General features: G+C 27.4%; 1 protein-coding gene across 1 annotated transcript; it reads right to left on the reverse strand.

The window, feature by feature from the left end:
• Positions 1 to 4,356: 4,356 nt before the first annotated feature.
• Positions 4,357 to 19,982, reverse strand: LOC145835853 (enkurin domain-containing protein 1-like). Its single transcript, XM_082943592.1, has 8 exons — positions 19,813 to 19,982; positions 18,883 to 19,092; positions 15,872 to 16,114; positions 10,283 to 10,491; positions 8,974 to 9,048; positions 8,658 to 8,809; positions 8,449 to 8,585; positions 4,357 to 4,822 (listed from the first exon to the last, which is right to left on the reverse strand). The coding sequence occupies exons 1-8, from the start codon at positions 19,967 to 19,969 to the stop codon at positions 4,659 to 4,661; spliced, it is 1,347 nt and encodes a 448-aa protein (XP_082799718.1). The 5' UTR covers positions 19,970 to 19,982; the 3' UTR covers positions 4,357 to 4,658.
• Positions 19,983 to 20,832: the final 850 nt, after the last annotated feature.

Below are 20,832 nucleotides of genomic sequence, written 5' to 3' on the forward strand. Positions count from 1 at the left end.
GGAATTTTAGAAAAGCTTTGACTGCCTCAGGCTAGTTTAGTTTTTTATAAAAACAAGGCTAATTTTCTTTTAGATTTTAAATGAGTTTGAGCTGATCCAGTTTTCAATATTTTGTAATTTTCTAGTGTATTTTGTTCAAGAACTTGATTTCAGATTTTTAATTGTAAATAACACCTAAATTTGTAAACCTTGTGGCTAGCTGTTCTACTTATTATTAGATTAAAATTAAATTTTTTTTCAGTTTTTAAAACCTCATTCTGACTCAGGCTAGTTTTTTCTAGTGATGTACCGGACTCACTATCCGGGTCCGGCCGGATATTGCCATTTTTGTCTGATATCCGGATCCGGCCGGATTCTAATTTGAAAAAAAGTCCGGATCTGGTTCCGGCCGGACTCTAATTTGAAAAAAAAAAGTCCGTATCCGGTTCCGGCCGGATTCTAATTTGAAAAAAAAGTCCGGATCCGGTTCCGGCCGGAATCTAATTTGAAAAAAAAGTCCGGATCCGGGTCCGGCCGGACCCGAAATTGTGGGTCCGGTACATCACTAATAACAACATTAAAAAGATTCTGTAAACCTACTTTAAATATGTTTTTAAATGAAAAAAACTAATAATACAACTTTTTTTAATGTTTATGATAGATTTTTGCATCTAATCAAAATTTTGTAACTTTAAATGTAAAAAGAGTTTAAATTTTCAGTTTTTCCAAGTGTTTTAGTAACTTTTGTACAAAATTTCAAGTTTTTACAGGTTTTTTTTTTGCTTAAATTGTCAAATCCGAAGTTTTTCCAGGATTCCAGGTTTTTTGGTATTCCTGTTAAGATTTAATTAGACAAAAAATATTCTCCAAATAATTGTTGTTTAGCATTGTTGAAAAAAGTATGAATTTAAAAAAGCTTAAATTAATGTTTATAACGTGTAAAATTTGTTGTAAAAAACAGAATTAAGTTTTTATCTAAGTCTAAAAATATTTAGAAATGTATCTACAATTTTGTTTTATTACATGCAATTTGTTCTGTGACATTCAATTTGTTTTTTAAAAATACATTAAACGTAAATATAGTTTAATGTGAGCTTAACTTGATAAACTCAAGTTAGAACCAAAAACCAGAAATAAAACTGTTAGTATTATACATCATAATTGAATTTTTTTTTGATATTCAAAAGAGCGCTTGTGTATAATCAAACTAAAATTTTGTATCAAATGCAGTTTTTCGCAATTGAACTTCCTAATATAAACTTTAGTCTGCTTTTTCAAAGATAATCTTTTTTTTACTCATTGAAGTACTAATGACAAATTGTAAATGTAAAATAATAACTTAACGGCAAAACATACAAAACAAACATTATAAATTCAAATAATTTATGAATCAAATCTAATTATTACAGACTGCACTTTGCAGAGACTATAGTTAAATAGAATTAGTAGCACTTTACTCAGTTCGCAATTAGCTAAAAAAAAAGAATCGCCTTAACTTGAGTATTTTTTCCTAAATTCAGAGGTAAAATTGTATACTTTATATAAAATCGTAAAGAGTCCAGTTTTGATCAATTAGTTACGCAAACTTTGGAACCGCTAGATTGAAAATAGATTCAGTTATAACGGCCGTGACATGTAAAAAACACAGTAGTTAAGACAAAAACTACATATGTTGTTGAAAAAACTTTTAAAAGACTTATGTTTTAAATATTTTATATAAATTTAAATTTAAAACAATTGAAAACAGAATTATATAAATTCTCTTAAAAATATTTTATATTTTTAACATAATTTTTTTATAACCTTTGATAGCTGTTTATTAAATAATAATATTATAAGAAACCTTTAAGTTATTAGTTTATTCATAGTACCTTTGTTAATTTGTATATTCGTTAAAGTTTATATACATTTACAGTTTACATGTAATAAATATAAACATCAATTGGAATACTTAGCTCAATGATCTTAACAAACATGACTGTAATAGTTTTTGTTTAATATTAGCAATCAAGTATTACTGTTTAAAATAAGCTTAAAAACGTTCAATTGACCAATAATATTTATAAGATTCACTAACTGTTTATATCGGGTAGCTGTCAAAATTGCACAAGTGAACAAAATTGCATGAGGGGATAAAATTGCACGAAGATACTTTTGCACGAAGACACCTTTGCACGAGCAGACAATTTTGCACAGAGACATTTTTGCACGGTTAAAATTATTTTTATTTATTATAGTTTCTTTATTTTTAATTTTAGTTTTCTTTATTTTTAATAGAGTTTGATATCTCTGTTACCCCTAACCCATACGCTCCGTCGGTATTTTTTTTTATTAAATCATACTTTAGTTTTTTTTTTTACTCTCGTGGAAAAATGTAATGTAAAATTTGACCTTTTCCGCAAAGTCGTCTTCGTGCAATTTTGTGCCCTTGTGCAATTTTGTTCCCTTGTGCAATTTTGTTCCCTTGTGCAATTTTGTGCCCTTGTGCAATTTTGTTCCCTTGTGCAATTTTGTGCCCTTGTGCAATTTTGTTCCCTTGTGCAATTTTGTGCCCTTGTGCAATTTTGTTCTCGTACAATTTAGACCCGTTCCCGTTTATAGCATATCAAGAGGTAAACCTGGTTTTATTAAAACTTTTTGTAAATTTACAATCAATGCTACTAGATAATTTAGTTCAAAGTTCGAACATAAGTGTACTTTGGACTACTTTAAAATATTTACCGCTTTTTAGTAAAATTGAACACTTGCTAAAATAAATTTTACTATAATTAGTTAAAAAAAGCTACTTAGACAGGTTGTAAAAGAATATTTGCGTTTTAAGTTGTTATTTATCGTTTAATTGAAGTAAACAATGCGTTAAAAAGTTGTATAAAGTATAGTTTATAAAACATTTACTTAAAATTTAAAATTATTTTCATAATATCTTAAACAGGTACTTTATAGCATATAAAGCTTCATGTTAAATGTTTTTTTGTGCAGTAAAAACTATATAAAAACATTTACTTCTTAATTAACGATTAATTAAGTGAGTTTTTGTGATCGCCTTTTTGTAAATAAGATTTTGAATTTACCTTAAGTATTAGTTAATTTTCATTCTTTAGTTTTTTAAGGTTATCTGATAGATTTAATGAAATCCTTGATTTAAACTTAGCAAGCTGTAGTATTAACATTTTAATTCTTTAAAAAAGCTTTGTATTTTTCATATATTTGAATTCTGCTTTTAGACAAAAAATTACAAGTTTGCAGGCTGATTACAACCAAGTTTAAAACATTATTTACACAAATTTCAATATAGTGTGTAACTGCACTTAAAAGTCACTAGTACTTAAATTAAACTATTTCAATCACACTTCAGCTTACTATATTTTCCAAACACACTAAATAGCTCATTTCAGCAGTTATTAGTTGTTGATTAATTTATCAAACTTTCAAAAGTTTTCATGCTTTGACATGTTTAGTTAAAAACACATAAATATAAGATTAACTACTTTTATGTATAACATTAATTCAAAAACAGTTCAACTGTAAAACTTTTATTTGATTAAAACTATTCCCATTAAGAAACTACAATTGAAAACTAAATATTTTTTTCATTTGTTATAAAAGTGATTAAAAAGTATTAAGCTCTTTATTTTGACATCAAAAGTTTTACAAAAAAAATTGTAATGAAATGAGGTTTACTTAAAAAAAAGTATTAGTATAAAAAAAAGTTAGAAGTTTTCTTAAGTAAAAATAAATACAGAAGAACATTAGATTTTATAAATTTTAAAAAGTAAAACTTGAGTAAATAAGGACTGATAAAAAATATAGCAATCAAATTATTGAGAGTGTCTAATAACAGTGTCACAATAAATACACAAAAAAGAAATAACAGTTTCTGATTCATCACAAAATACAACAACAAGAATTTAAGACGTATATTATGTAAATCTATACAAATTCTAAATCTAAACTTCAGTAAAAACTAAAACAATTTTTTAATAAAGCTTCTATTTAGCTTGATTAGTTTTCTAAAACATATTTTAATTAAAAAAAATAAAACAATTTTGCATAAAATACGATGTATAAAATTTAAAATTTATTTTTAATTCATAGATACTTTAAAAAAAATATTAACCAAATCAGGAACAACTAATCTTTGATACAAGTAAAACAAAAAGAAAGTAAAAATATCAGTGAAAAAGGTAACAAACTTAGTATAATATAAATCGTGTAAATAAAGTTAGTGAGTTACATATAAAACTTACAAAATAAAATTTAAGACTCAATCATTTTGTTAATAAAGCACAAAATATCCTTAAAACCATTGAAAAAGTAAAATAAAAAAAATTATATCGCATCAAGCTAAACTAAATGACGAACACACATTTCATATTAATGTTTTTTTTACCTTTTAAAACAATATTAGTTTTAGTTCACTGATCAGACATAATAAAAAAATAATTACGAGAAAAAGATTACAAGATAGATAAAAAAACTATGTAATTGGAAAAATATACGAAAAGACATAAACTAACTTACTGATATATCATTAAAAGTAACTTGATTGAAAAAGTTTCAACAAAAAGCAAAGTATATGAAGGTTATTGAAGAAAATTAAGAAAAAAATATTTTGAAAATTAGTATATAATACTAATTACTGTATATAAAACTATATAATACTTATAAAAATAATAATTTCACTGATCAATTCTAACAAAGACACGTGATTTACTGAACACTAGTATTGCCTCATCGACTTCCGAAATCCTCCTTTCTAACTCCAATTTCCTCCGCTTAACTCCAACAGAGTCTTCTGAACGGACGGGTAGAAGTCGTAGTTGTTGTAGGAGTTCTTGTTGTGCTGTTTGAAGATTGTTTATAGTTTATTATTATTATTTTGACTGCTACAAACATTTCTTTAAGATTTTTTGTTGAAGATACACTGTTGTTTATTTTTTTTACGTTTCAATATCCACTACTCCAAAATAATTTTGGCTTTGAATACTTGAGAAACTACTTGTATACTGTTGTGTTAATATTAAATTTTTTTTATATACATCTTTTCAGTATTTATTATTGAGATTTAAAATAAACATTTTTTAAAATTTATATTTTGCTCCAATAACTTTATTGTTAAGTATAATTTTTTTTTTTAAATAAGTTTTTTTCATATTTAAAGAATATTGCAATGGTTTTTGTTATACTGAAAAACGAAATTTTTTACTTAAATAAATATATTTATGCAAAATATACAAATATACAATTTGCATAAATCTATTTAAATAAGCTCTTTACATCCCAGTAAATTGAGCATTCTTTTTTACTTAAGGCACATAACTATACTTAATTGAATAAAAATAATGTTTATTATTGTATCTTAACATTTTAAATCTGGTTGTAGTTAAAACCACTTACTTGGTTAATTGTTGTTTTTAATTTAAGACTAAATCTATAATGATAATGGTATAATTGTTGTCTTGTTATAATGTACTTTTTGTAGTTTATTTTTCTAAACTTTCATGCAAAATTTGTTGCTAAACTTGATTGTAGTATCCTATTTACATAAGAAATAGCAAATAAAAAATACCTTAGTTTTTATAAATTATTTTTAAATATATAAAATTGTTAGCTTTCGACTGATAGTTTATTTTATTATCAAAATATTTAAACTTTTGTGTTCTTTTTTATGCTGAAAGTTTAGGGTACTTAAAAAAAAAACAATTACCTAAATTAATGTTATGGAACGCAATTGTAGTGCTAATAATCTAAAAGAAATGAATCATTTGCAAATTAAACTAACAAATCAAAAATAATTTAAATACTATATTTTCATGATATTCAAACCAAACTACTAGATCACTAAAACAATTAAATGAATGATGTCTTAAAAAATTTTTTTTTTGAAAAATAAAAGACTTTCAGGTGATTGAAGTAAAATAAGCTAATAAAATACAAACAAATTCTACAAATACTTATAATCAAGTTTTAACGATTTCACTTTATATAAAAACTGGATTTTATTTAAACTATTTATGTGTATATATAAAAATAAAAAAAAAAGAAAATTAATATTATTTTGCCTGCAAAGCACTAACTTAAACAAGTAAATGTGCATTAAAATTCAATAAACCATTTTGTTCATGAAAATTTTTCACAAAAAAAAAAAACGTTTGACTTATGACATGATGTGATAGCAACATAGTAAGAATAGTTAACTTTAACTTATAGATATCAGAATGTAAAATCATTATTTTATATGCTTCCAAACCTAAATTAATTTAATTTCCTCGATTTGTGGGTAAAGTATATGCATTTGTGAATGTTTTAAGCAGAAAAATAACATGAAACTATCCAAGCATGTAAATAATTACCACTTATTTTCAAGCATGTAAATAATTACCAGATACTTTCTAAAAATCAAACAGTTTTCTTTCTAATAAATCACATGATCGCAGGACCAGAAAGCTACAAGTATTTCTAACTAATAACTATTTTTACTGAGATAAAAGCATATTTTTTTAAAGTTTTATGCTTTCATAAAACTTTATATCGACATTGAAGTGCATGCCTTGTAATCAAAACTTTGCATTAATCAATAAAATCATAAGTAAAAAATAAATACTATTAACTTTACTGAAAATTAAGCACTAAGATTTAAGTAAATTAAATCTTCTAATTATTTAAGTGAATTCAAATTAGAAAACATTAAAACTTTTCCCAATTTTTTTCCTCAAGTCATAATGCTAAATTAAAGAAATTTAACCAATTATTTTCCAACAGTTTTGCTAAAAACTACAAAGGAAACTTAAAAGTTAGAAGGATTTGATTTTTTTTCAAACTTTAGCTAGCCTAAGCTGAAATTATAAGCTTTTAATTTTTTACAAAATTTGGACACGTTAAACTGTTCCATTTTTATATTTGACAAAATAAACCTATTTTATACTTTTATCAAATAGTATTTTTATTTATTAATAACATTTTACAATAAACTAAAGCTATATGCAAAAAAACTTTAACTACAAAGGACAGATTTTCAACAACTTTTAAAACCTAACAATATGCCAATTTTAATGTTAGTCTAACTTTTTTACTTTTATAAACTTTAAAGTTTTTATTATAGTTGTAAATTGTCAGAAATTACTTTCTATAATTTATTTATACAGTGACCTAAATACTACTCTAAACCTATAAAAAAGTATTTTTTTCATATGAACAAACTGTAAATTTCTAGGAATGTGACAGATATAAGTAAAAGATATACTATATAATCGATTAAAATATTTACATTGGTTTTACATTAAAAACACTAATATCTGAAATCCTGCGATCTTATATCAATTTTTTTCATCAGATTTTTTTTCTACCACAAAATTTCACCTCAGTGTTGCCGAAGTGGTTCTGGTAAGTAGTCGCCAACTTCCTAGTCATTCTGTACTCATTTGTTAAGTCATAATCGTCTTGCGCAACGTCATGAGCATCTTCTATTACGTCACGATCAACTTGTTCCTCTTCATCCGGAACCATTTGATCTTCAACGTTCGAAATTTCATCAACATTTTCTTCAATATTTTCTGCTTCTTGTTCCAAACCGCTTTCGTCAAAATTAACGGTTTTTCTTTGGTGACCTGCAGTTTGGTACCCATCTACTGCCATTCTGTCCGCAGCCTGGTACCTATCTACTGCCCTGTTGCTTCTGTCATTGTAACTTTCAACTTCCCTATGACTTCTGTCTCGGTACCTGGTCACCGGCCTGTGGTGGTCCATCTTGGGCCTATGCAACCCAGTTGGTGGTCTCGAGTGCATACCCCACATTGTAAGTGGTCTCGAGTGTAAGTGGCTGTGGTAGTGAATTGAGTTGTCCACTTGTTTTGGAGCGTACACGTACACTGGACTCTTGTTCTTTGTTTTTATGTTGAACTTTCTGTTCAAATCCTTCGATTTGATTGGCTGTTCAGTTTTTCCCGCCATTACTTCGTTTATGACGTCGCATTTTTTACGCGCGAACTCCTTAATATGAGGTTGTAAGTCTGATCGTGGAGTGACTTGTATGGATCCGTCTGAGATGTACACTAGATCCAAGTAAACTTGCAGATCTTCAGGGATTATTTTTGATAACTGTTGTTTTGCAGTTTCCCTCTTCAGAAACAAATCATACTCTGCTTCGGTTATCCCGTCTGATTTGAATATCAAAAAATAAACTTTATTGCTGTTAACCTTTATAAGTCAGTAAATTTAACGTATATCTCAAGATTTACTTTATTCTTCTTCATTAGGGCCCGTCTAATGACACAATTTTAGTTATGCACACAATTTTTTCAATTTATGTTTAGTGTCTTTTATAACATAGATTTTTTAATCCTAATATATTACTACTTGACTAATATCATTAAAACATACAATTTTATTGCTTTTAAAGAATAGTTAAGTTTTACAAATATTTTCATCATAGTGTTACTTTGAAATACTTAACACAAACATTCAACGCACATTTTTTGAGGTTGTTCAAGGTTTCCCTTCTCTCCTGTTCAGGAAGAACCACGTGATTTTCAGGCACGGTAGGATCAGGTTCATTCCTCAACCTTTCTATCTCCTCTGCCTGCCACTCACGCTGGCGCGTTTGTAAACTGTTTGAATATTTAAATGATGAAAGAGAATTGAAAAACTTGAATACTATTGACAACAAACAAAGTACCAACTATATGGGTGTTTTTCCCTTTACATTCTTCTTGTAGTTGTCAAGTCCCTGCTTGTAATTAGTCATGGAATCATGGAGAGCTTGCTGGGATCTTGATCTTCTCAGTTCGTGTGTCTTCGCAGATCGAGCGTTCCTCGCCACGAAGTTCACTGGCTGTGAAAATAAAATGTGTTCAAATGAAAAGTTGTAATTCCTTAATCAACGAAGTGATTAGTAATATTTTTTACCTTACTCTAAAAAATTCAGCAAAGTGGAAAATATTTATAGTAGCCTTCGTAGTTGTTAGCTAATTAAAACTTATATTATTACTCTCAAACCTTTCTAGTTGGTGTTGAAGGTCTGCTCGAGCCGCTAGAAGCCGCCGAAGATGGTCTCGGTGCTTGCGGTTGACTCTGTATATTTATTTTTTGATTTAGTAAAATTGTAAATACTATGCGTTGAAAGTTTAATCATTTATAAATAAAATATTTGTTTGAATCAGCTAAAGATTAAGCAAAACAAAATATAGCTAATAAATTTTGAAACTAAGACTAGAAAAAAATTAACAGAATAATACAGGATTGCCAAATGTTTTGGCAAATTTGCCCAGGTTTTCGAAATTTCCTCTAGGTTTTCAAAGTTACACCTTTTAGGGTCTATTTTTAGTTTAAAATTAAGTTTAAGATAAAAAACTAGGGCACCTGTCAAATTTGCACGAGCGTAAAAAATTGAACGAAGACTTTTTTGTACGTGCAGGAAATTTTGAACGGAGACACCTTTTCACGGGTTGAAATTGTTATTTCTTTTTATTTTTAAATTTTTTGGTAATTTTAATTATCGTTTTTAAATTAACAAAGTTTTTTTATTTTACTATCACTGTTACCCCTAACCCTTACCCTCGTTCGGTATTTTTTTACTACTTTATCTTTTAGTTTTTTTTCTATTTTCTAAAGTATTCATTTTTTACTGTTTGCTACTCTCGTGCAAAACTGTAACTCGTGCAAAATTGACCCTTAGTGCAAAACTGTCTTCGTGCAATTTTGTACCCTCGTGTAAATTTGTTGTTGTGTTAATTTATCTTCGTACAGTTTTAAGCCCTCGTGCAATTTTATCTTCGTGCAATTTAGTCTCCTCGTGCAATTTAGTAACCTCGTGCAATTTTGACCCGTTCGCAAAACACAGTGTTAAATAGTATAATCGACATAGAAAAGATATCTTAAAGCTTCTCGAAAAGTGTTTTTTTATTAAAAAATTTTTGATGATGACAAAAAAAACTTTTATCTATACGATAGATTTTTTGTGTCAAATCGAAATTTTACTACTTTACATTTAAAATTTGTTTAAAATTTCAAGTTTATAGTGATTTTTGTTCAAAATTCCAGTTTTTTTACTAAATTTCTCGAATTTCAGGTTTTTCCACGATTCCAGGTTTTTTGGCAACACTAATACGAGATAAAAACGATTACATTCATTTTAAATCAATGTTGACAACATAAAATATTAATTTCTAACATCTTAGTTCCAATACAAGTACCTTACTAAGCTTTAATCCCTAAAAACTTGCAGACAATATACTTTAAAGAAAACCGGAAAATTACGTTTATTTTTACATGTTCCTGCATATAAATTGCACAAAACAACACAAACCTGCATGAAAGGCTTCACCTTGCTCTCGACTTTCTCGTAGTTGGGGGATTTCCACAGCGCCTTCACCGGCGTCGCTTTCGGTGAATCCCCCTCCTTGTCTCTGCTCTTCTGCGCTATCTGGCGGATGCGCTTGTAGTTCGCTGAAGTGTGGTTCTTTGAAGGGGATTTTTGTTGGGGAAACACGGAACTCCTTACTCCAGGGTGCGAAACTGGGAAAATGTTTGTAATTAAGTTGATAATCAAAATGTGGATTAAATTAATATAAAACGGTTATAAATAGTTGAAGTATAATAATTAGTTTACAAATGTAATGTTTACAAAAGTATTTTAAAGTTATACTTTGAAATAGTGATAGAAAAACTAGAACTGGATGTTTATATGTTTAAAAATCTTAAATAATATACCAAAACTGAAAAGAAGCTACTTTAAATGTGTTTTTTAGTAAAAATAATTTTAATGATACGAATACTTTTTTATTAGTATGATAGATTTTTCGTAACTTATCAAAGTTTCGTTACCTAAAATGTAAAAAAATTTAAAATTTCAGGTTTTAAAACTTTTTTTTTAAATTCTAGTTTTTTTCTTTTTTTTTTGTTTTAATTGTTTAATTACAGTTTTTTTTTGCAAGGCTTAATTGTGTTTAATTGTAAATATTTATATTAACAAAAATATTTAATAAAATGAGCGCTTTTTCTCAAAGTGCTATTTTTTAAATAAAAATTTTAAATTCATTTTAATTACTTTAAAAAATGAGGAATATAAGTATTTTAACTATATAAGCTCACAAATTCTTAAATTAACGCGAGGCAGAATGGTTCGAGGCGTTACTGCGCCGACTGCCAAGCGCGGTGTGGAGTTAAGTCGCGGGTTCGAATCCCGCCAGTACCGTGTTTACTGGACGGGCGTTAACTCCTTAAGCAAAAATACGCAAGGGGCTGCGTAGAACTCGGGTGAGATTGGGAAGTCTGACCAAAGGGGAGACCTAACGGTTGCCAGTACCCAACGGTTACTCGTAGGCTGTCTCACCTCTGATATCTTACAAACTGACTTTCATGTCAAAATCCCAGAGGTTGATAAATTCGAATTACGAAAGACTGACACGCCGTTTTTTTAACATAATTACATTCAAAGTTGAAGCAGTTGTACTATACAAAGGGTTGCCAAAAATTCTTTGTAAATTTTTTCCAGGTTTTTAAAGCTTTTTCAACGTTTTTAAAAAGCAAGTTTTTTGGTCCATATTAGTATAAAACTAAATTAAGATAAAAGAAATTTGCCTTAAATAGTATAACAACATTGAAAATATACTTTAAACCTACTTTATATATGTTTTTTAATGTTTATGATAGATTTTTTGCATCTAATCAAATTTTTGTAATTCTAAATTTAAAAACAGTTTAAAATTTCAGTTTTTCCAGGTTATTTTGCATTCCTATTTAGATTTAGTTATATAACAATTTATACTTAAAATAATTATTGTTTAGCATTGTTGACAAAATAGTGATGTACCGGATTTACTATCCTGGTCCGGCCGGATATTGCCATTTTTGTCTGTTATCCGGATCCGGCCGGATTCTAATTTAAAAAAAAAGTCCGGATCCGGGTCCGGCCGGATCCTAACAGAGATCCGGCCGGACCCGGATCTAGTTAGTAAAAAAGAGCATACTGAAAAGTATTTTTTCAAAAACAAACCCTGTGTAAATTAATAAGAGTCATTTTCGTCAGTTAAAATTAAACACCTACCGTGATTGGCTCATTTTGTACACGTGACTAATTTACATTTGTTTACATTTAAACTATGAAATAAACATTTCATGAAATGCAACTCTTTACATATGTTGTAAAATTGAAAAATTTGGAATGAATACTTGCATTATTTATTGTTTAAAATTGAGCTCAAAGAATATTTAGAGTTAATACGGTTGAATGTACGAGCCAATGAGAATCATATGACGAAATGTTTCAAACTAAATACTGATGCAACAAAACATCAGAACATGACAGGCAGTTTATATGTAAGCAGTTAGTTAGTTTGGTGTGTAGCTTGAAAATATCTTGAACGTTTTTGTGAATGCTTATTGTAAGTAGTGTTTTGTTTTAAAAGTGAATATTTGAACAGGTGTTTAATTGCTTAAATATTTAAGCCAGGTTTTTAGTTTAATAGTTTATTAAAAATTTTACAGTTTCTTGTTTACTAAAAGTTTTATTTAATTTATAGTTTTTTGTTTTAAGTCTTTTGATATAGATTTAATTAGCTTCCAGTTTTTAAAGTGTTACCAAAGTAATTAATAATTTTGTATATGCTAGTATTTCTTGTTGTGTTTTATATAAAAGATTCATCACTCAAAACTGTCGTGTCTGATTATAGAAAGTAGTCTCAGTTAGAATCTAGTACTTGTTAGATATTAATTAAATAAGGTAGGGTTTAATTATGACGGGTAGTACTAATAAGTTAAGTGTACCACAATCAGTCCGCAACTTTACTACCAAATTGTCAACCTTTGCTAGCTGTTCTACTGATTATTAGATTAAAGTAATTTTTTCAGTTTTTAAAAACCTTATTCTAAATCAGGCTTGTTTATAAGCACTCTAGCTAGTTTTATTGACTTAAACAGTGGCAACCCTGCTAGTTTGAAATTTTTTGGGAATTTTAGAAAATCTTGGACTGCCTCAGGCTAGTTTAGTTTTTCATAAAAACTCAGGCTAGTTTTCTTTTAGATTTTGAATGAGTTTGAGCTGATCCAGTTTTCAATATTTTGTAATTTTCTAGTGTATTTTGTTCAAGAACTTGATTTTAGATTTTTAATTGTAAATAACACCTAAATTTGTAAACCTTGTGGCTAGCTGTTCTACTTATTATTAGATTAAAGTTCTCTTTTTTCAGTTTTTAAAAACCTCATTCTGACCCAGGCTAGTTTCTTCTAGTGAAGTACCGGACTCACTATCCGGGTCCGGCCGGATATTGCTATTTTTGTCTGATATCCGGATCCGGCCGGATTCTAGTTTGAAAAAAAAGTCCGGATCCGGTTCCGGCCGGAATCTAATTTGAAAAAAAAGTCCGGATCCGGTTACGGCCGGATTCTAATTTGAAAAAAAAAGTCCGGATCCGGTTCTGGCCGGATTCTAATTTGAAAAAAAGTCCAGATCCGGGTCCGGCCGGACACGAAATTGTGGGTCCGGTACATCACTAACAAAAATATGAACTCTAAAAAGCTTTAATTAAAGTTTATAGTTTAAAAAAATATTTTTAGAAGCAAAACTAACGTTTCCAAAGTAAAGACAATAAGAATATTTTGACTTGACTTATAAAACCCAAATTATGTGCTTATTTTTTTAAATGAAAAAAAGAGTTCATCAGCTAAGGTTTATAAAAACTGAAAAAAGTTCTATAAGGGAGTACTTTATTGAACAAAAATTTGTTTCTTGCTAAATAATATTCATAAAATAATCATAAATTAACATAATTACAAAACTTTTTTTTCTAATGTTGCAATGTAAACGAATTAAAAAGTTTTTGTTGTAAATTGTACACACCAGAAAGTAAGCTTATCAAAATGTTTAAAGAAAATAACTGTTTACTATATGATTAATATTTAAGGCAATTGTGTTTATGCCAAAAGTAAATAATAAAATATAAACAATCAGTTCAATTGTGTTCTGATAAGTATGTGAGAAGAACTAGTAACAGAAAAATTGACCAAAATATTTATACAAACATATCACACTTAGAAAATTGACAAAAAAGAAGTACAAGTATATTTAATTTTATTTATGGTTCAACTAATATTCTTAATAAAACTTTAGTTTCAAATTTCCAACACTATTTGCAAGTGAATGTTTTCTTAACGCAACAAAAACATTGAGCAAACAATGTACTAAGGAGTGTTGAAGTTGTTGTTAAGAAGTAGTTAAGTACGCATGTCATAACTTGCCTAATAATGATTTGAATTAATAATTATTTGGCGTTGAAATAAAAGTTCAACATGTTTTTGACCTGGTCATATTAAGACTTGTAAACTTTTAGAAAACAACAAATATTTTATATGACAAATAAAAATATTAATACTTAATTTGTTGAAAAATTTGACTTAAAGTAAAATTAAATTGGTTTATTCAATTTTTTTTTCAAAATGACTATGAAGTTATTTTGTAAAATAATAGCAGTTGGGAAAAAATTCATTAATCTAGTTGTAGGACTGAATTATTAATAGTTTAACTTAATATATAGAAAACGTTTTAAGCTGTTTAACTGTAAATTGAAATACAACTGTATAAAATAAATTATTATATTTAATTCCTTAGGGTAAATTTTGACAATTCTAAAGTTAGTTCACTTTTTCCCAAATTCCTTATATTCTTTAGTAAGCTCATTTTACATGAAATTTGATGAGTTATAAAAGTATTAGCAATGTAAATACAAAAAATATATTATTTTAGTTGAGTTTAAATTTTATATTAGTTATCTTGAAGTTAAACAATAGACTAAAAAAAGATTTTAAACAAACTAATACGACACCAATAAAGTTGAACTAATTTTGTTAATTGTAAATTATTAATATATTAACAATATATTAATATATACCAACAAACTTCATTATGGTCAGTGGTTGTATTTTTTTCGCTAATCAACATATACGAAAATAAAAACATTAACATGCTTTATGCATCTTTTTATAAAGTCAGTTTTTAAGTTGTCAGTTTTTAAGTTAATATTAAATTCCTAAAGACCAGTTTGTAGAGCTGTGTAGTTAAACTAACACAGGGAAACGCTGTAATTTTTGACAAACAGAGTATTCTTAAACGTGGTACAATATTTTAATAACTTTGTTTGGTTTTTTTATTTTTGTACAATTTATTAAGTGAAACTGAATTGGTAACTGATTTAATTTATCTTATTCAAGTTCCTAAAAAAACTACAAGTTTTGCCAAAGCATGTTTAGACTAACTAGAACTTATAAAAAAATTCTAAGTTTATCAAAAAGTTTTAAAAACATTTCGTACTTTTTAAAAGCTGACTTGAATAGCTTGAGTGTGCGACAACATATTATAATATTACATCATAGCACGTAATATAATAAACATAATATCAAACAAGCTAGTCTGTGGTCAATGCTCGTAAAAGTTAAATTACAAATATTATTATTATATTATCTTTTATATGTTTAATTTAAAAAAAATATTCCCAAAGAAGTTTGATACACACGGAAACAGTGTTTCAATTTTAGAAGATTGTATTGTGTATGCTATAATTATATTTATATATCAAACATACTAATCTAAAGTCCATGATTAAACTAACTATATTATAATTTTTGAAAAAAAACATAAAAACAATGCCCAAGCGTACCAAAAATTTTCAACTATTCAAAAGTTTGCTTGTGGAAATTGAAAGCAAAAACAAGTTTTAATACAAATATAAATTTATCCAAAACATACTTACAGTAACTAGAATTGAAGAAAAAACATCCTGAGTTTATCAAAAAGCTTTGGAAAATTATCAAAACTATTTAAAAAACGACTTTCATAGCTTGATTGTGCGGCAGTATATCTTGTAAGTAAGTATGTAATATATCAACATAAAATCAAACGTACCAGTCTGGGGTCGATGATCGTACCTGACAACGGGGTCCTCCATCAACCTACCAACCACCCCCCTGCTCTTGTTATAAACCTCCTCCGCCTCCGCAGTCACCCTCATCCTCGGTTTGGGGGTTCTCCCCGTGTAGTTGTCCTTGTATATGGGGTCTGCCAGTATGGGCGCCCTTATTCCCGCCTTTTTCATCGGACCCTCTGCGCGATGATCAATGTCACCTTCTATCGTGTTGTTGACTATTGCTGTTAGATAATTTTATTTAGATGTTTGATAATATTAATTTTACTTTTTCATATAATTTTTTTTCCACTGTTGTTAACTTAAGGGAGTTTGATTTTGTTTTTAAATTGAAATTTAATTTTAATTTCGGGAATGATTTAAAAAATTTGTTTGCATAACACACTGTGACAATATTGCTAAAAAGTATAGCTTACGACTTATAGCAAAACTTTGTAGCTTATATATTACTAGCTGTATACAAGTTTGACTGGCAACTAAAATGTTATAAAAAAGAATATTTGAAAATCTAAATATCAAAAAAATACCTGACAACTTAATTGCTTAAACATTTAAAAATACATAACATATTTGAAAACCTACAAATAAAATATAACTAATAATATTAATAATAATAATATTTTACAATTTAAAATTAATATTTATAGTTAAAAAGCTGACTATAAAAAATTAATTATAAACAAACTGAAACGTTTTAACTCTTTTATAACGTGAAACTTATTATTTATGTTGTCTTATAACAGTTCAACTTATTAAAGAAGTAAAAAACTTTAAAATCAAATATATTTCAAGAAATTTGTTAAATACAAATTGCTGTAAAAAGGCTTGAAATACTGTTTGTCAAGTAGCTGAACCAAATAAATGTAATCACAGAAATTTTATTAACTCAACAAAGCAAAACATTTCGTCATATATAACAATGATATTTTATAATGAAACTAATAATATAATACTATAAAGCTTTAGTTTTATGGTAAAGTTAACTTTAATGTAAACAAGTTATTAATATGTTATTTTACTATAAACAAACAGATATATCCATTTTCAAAGTTATTCTTATTAGTTAACATAGTAGCTAATTTTTACAAAAATTAATAAATAAACATACATATGCAATTTTTTCATCACTAATATGAGACTAACTTATGATTCATTGTTAGTTTAAAATACCTACTTATTTCTCTAGTGTTGTTAACACTGGTTAATTAAGTGAATACTTTTACTATATGTTTTGGTTTATACAAACGTTCAAGGCCAAAAAAGGGGTCCTAATTGTTTCTTACAATTTGGTGTTGTTTCGTTGGTTTTTTCATAGCTACTAAATATTTTTTAAGAAAATTCAAAGTAACTTTAAGATCAAAGTCGATGAGTTAAAAAAGTTACAAAAGGGAAAGTGAACAAAATATTAGAAATTTATTTTCTCATAAATTTTTCCTAAAACTTAAATTTTTCAGTTATTTATTTTTTTTTAATTACATGCAGAACTTCTTAATTTTGGGAAAATGAGAACTTTTTTGGACTTTATTGTTTTAATTGCTTGAACATTTTATAATCCAAAACATGTTTTTATACTACTAAAGCTTTCAAACTACTAAATGTATAGTTCCTGAAAACTTTTAAAGCTTTTAGCACACAAAATAAAATATATATGAACTTTTAGTGATTGTTTATGCCCATGAAAATTTAAAATTTGAAAAAGTTGCAGTCTACATGCAAGTGTTTTTATCTTTTAAAAAACTGACTACATCTCAAAAGTTGAATGAAAATTAATAATTCTATATAAAAAGAACTATAGTAACACATTAAAACTTTGAATAAAAGCTATTTTATTACTTTGTACAGAAAATACCTTGGCCACCCTCTATAACCTAATACAAACTGATTAGTATAGAAACACCCTAATAGAATATAAGTATGATTGAAAACTTTGTAAAGTTGTTTTAATAGAAAACAAATAAAATGTATGTAGAATATTAATAAATATTATATGTAAAAGTTTGAATGAATAATGTACTTAGTTAGGTTTTATTTAAATATTAAATAAAATAAAAATAAGCCCATAGTTCCCTATTTTAATACAATTAACACTAAGTTGTTATATAAGCTACTCTAAAACATTAAGGGCATATGGGGGAAACACCCTTTTTTAGTTTTTGATTTGATTTTATATAGTTTTTACTAAGCTAAAAAATGCTTTTTACGGATTTTGAAAATTCAAAATAATTTTTGAGATGTAGCCGGTCAAAGTCGGAGGCAACAATAGGATCCTTATAGGAGGCACAAACTAAAACGGCAAATAACTAGAAATCACTAAAAATCTATCTCCTCCTACGTTTTTTGAGATAACTACCTCAAATTTTCAGGAAATGTTCCTTGCAGTATTTAGAAAATTCTGTAGGAACAGAATTAAAAAAAATTAAAAATAAAAATTTTATAACAAAAAAACAAAAAAATAACTGTTTTTTTTTTGTTTATTTTTTATGTAAAGTTTTTGTTTTTTATTTTTTTTAATTCCTTATAACAGAATTTTCTAAATATAGCAAGGAACATTTCCTGAAAGTTTTAGGTAGTTATCTCAAAAAACGTAGAAGAAGATAGATTTTTAGTGAAATAGTCTATTTTTGCTGTTTCAGTTTGCGCGTCCCATAAGGAACCTATGGTTGGCTCTGACTTTGACCGGCTATATCTCAAAAGCTACTTTGAATTTTTTAAATCTGTAAAAAGCATTTTTTAGCTTAGTAAAAACTATATAAAATAAGATCAAAAACCGAAAAAGGGTATTTACCCCCCTATGCCCTTAACTTTGAATTGTTTTTTCTTTGGGAAACTAGTAAATGTTTGCAACATACAAAAAACTCAAGTGACAGTTTTCAAATTTTCAAAAATACAGAACACCTTCACTTTATTTATAGATATCATAGAAAACATTAAAGCATGTCAAAAAATAAGTACTTGCTAAACAAATTTTGACCAATATTTATTGCTTTCAAACCTGGATCAGGCTTCCCATAGTTGGCAAATAGGACGTCCATGCATCCTTTTGACTTCTCAGCAATCTCACTTGCTTCCGCCTTGACCCTGGGCACGGGCCTGGCGCTTCTGTTTGAATACTTGCCACCGTTGTATATTGGGTCCACAACAATCGGTGACCTGACACCAGCGTGTCTCATCGGACCACCCTCCATACTTTGCTGTGGCTGGTCTGGTGTAAAAATATAAACATAGATAAGTTTTTGTAATATAAAAGTGTTTCATAAGTATGAAATACTTAGTAAACAAGTGCCCAATATCACATTCTTATCAAAAGTTTTGGTTGTTCTAACTATAAAGCTTCAAAATTTTTTCATTTGTCATTTGAAAAATAGTTTAGTGATGTACTCAACAAGAATCAATATTATAAACATAGTTACATCTTAAATTTCTTAATTAAAAACTGTTTAATAATTTATAAATAGTTTTAATATATGTTAACTAAGATCATTAAAAATAAATATTGGTAAATATTTGTGAGATTTTAATTAAAAGTAACTTAGTATAAACAGAACTTTATACTGACTAAATCAAAAGTTTTTGAAAACTTAGTAACTTCTACCTTAGGAAACACTTCATAAAATTATGCTAAACTAATATCCAAAAGAGTCAAATATAAGATGGTTAAATAGCATAACACTATTTAGTATAAATTCATTATTTTCTAAATATTCAAACACCAAAAGTGAACAAAATAAATTTAACTAAACGTTTTATCAAATATTAGTTACTAGTTATTTTTTAGGTGTTTGTACATTAAAAAAAGCATTACATCATTTTGAGCTATATTTTATCAGTCACATAAAAACTTAAATCAAACTGATACTACTTTAAGGTGCAAAATATTTTAATTCAAGTAATTTATCAACAGCGTTCATATAATAATACAAACTTGAGAACGTGTAGCTTGGTTTTGGCTGGTTGAGGCATGAAAACATTCCCTTTCCCACATGCTTGCCTGCTATGTCATAAGCCTCTGGTCTCATGCGAGGCACCGGAGTTGTGTGATAGTTCCTGGGCATGTCATACACCCCTGATCCATATTGCATGTTTGGTGATATAGTCAAGTATCTACAAAAAAGTAGAAATGACTTAAAATCTGATTAATATTGCATTTTTAATCGTTTAATGCATAATGATTGTAAAAGTAAACTTTAAATAAATACTCGTAAAAATAACAACAATAGTTAAATCATTTAAAATGTCCATTAAAAAACTTAAAGTTTAAATCACTGTAACAAGTGTATTAAATACTGTATTTGGTGTTAAAAGAAAACTACATGTTTACTATTTTTAAACATACTAACACAACTACATAGCTTAACAAAAAAAAAAGACAAATTGTAGGAAACTGTGTTAGTTCAAACTTTGTGTTACTTTTATTACAATTATAAAACGTTTATTTCTATAATTTTATTCTGTATAATCCATTTATTTTTCATTAGCTCTTTACAAGTTTAAGAGAGAAAGTTTTTGACATCTTTAGACTATCTATCCGATTGCAAAGCTAAACGTTGACTATTAAGTGAGTTGGTAGTGCTATGCTATCTACTACAAATAAACTACTAGTATATATTTATAAGTAAAAAACAAAAACTTGTGTTTAGAATGGAATTGAAGTATAATTAAAGTTTGGATCTAAATGATATTTTTTGAGGTCCTAATTACTGCACAGGGTATATTAAAAATTTTTTTTGTCCTGTGCAGTAATTTGGCATGTTGAAAATTAAATATAAATGACTTAATAGTGTAGGGGTATTAATAAAGGTTTCAATGCTCTTAAAGTTGAACGTTGCAACATCAAAACTAAGTGTTCAGCATATATACAGAAAATAAGTTGTTTTAAGTTGAGAAGTTTAACAAGCAATTTTTTCATTTAGTTAGTGTCTAAATATGCATTAATACTGTAGTA

The sequence above is a fragment of the Thalia democratica genome, chromosome 5 (assembly GCF_965202585.1).
Source record: "Thalia democratica chromosome 5, ktThaDemo2.hap1.1, whole genome shotgun sequence".
Classification (NCBI taxonomy): Eukaryota; Metazoa; Chordata; class Thaliacea; order Salpida; family Salpidae; genus Thalia; species Thalia democratica.

Coding starts and splice junctions, on each gene's coding strand:
- LOC145835853 (XM_082943592.1), bottom strand. CDS start 19,969: ATGCAATATGGATCAGGGGTGTATGACATGCCCAGGAACTATCACACA. Junction 19,093..19,812: donor ACCAAGCTACACGTTCTCAA/GTTTGTATTATT, acceptor TTTTTACACCAG/ACCAGCCACAGCAAAGTATG. Junction 8,586..8,657: donor AAGGGAAAAACACCCATATA/GTTGGTACTTTG, acceptor ATATTCAAACAG/TTTACAAACGCGCCAGCGTG.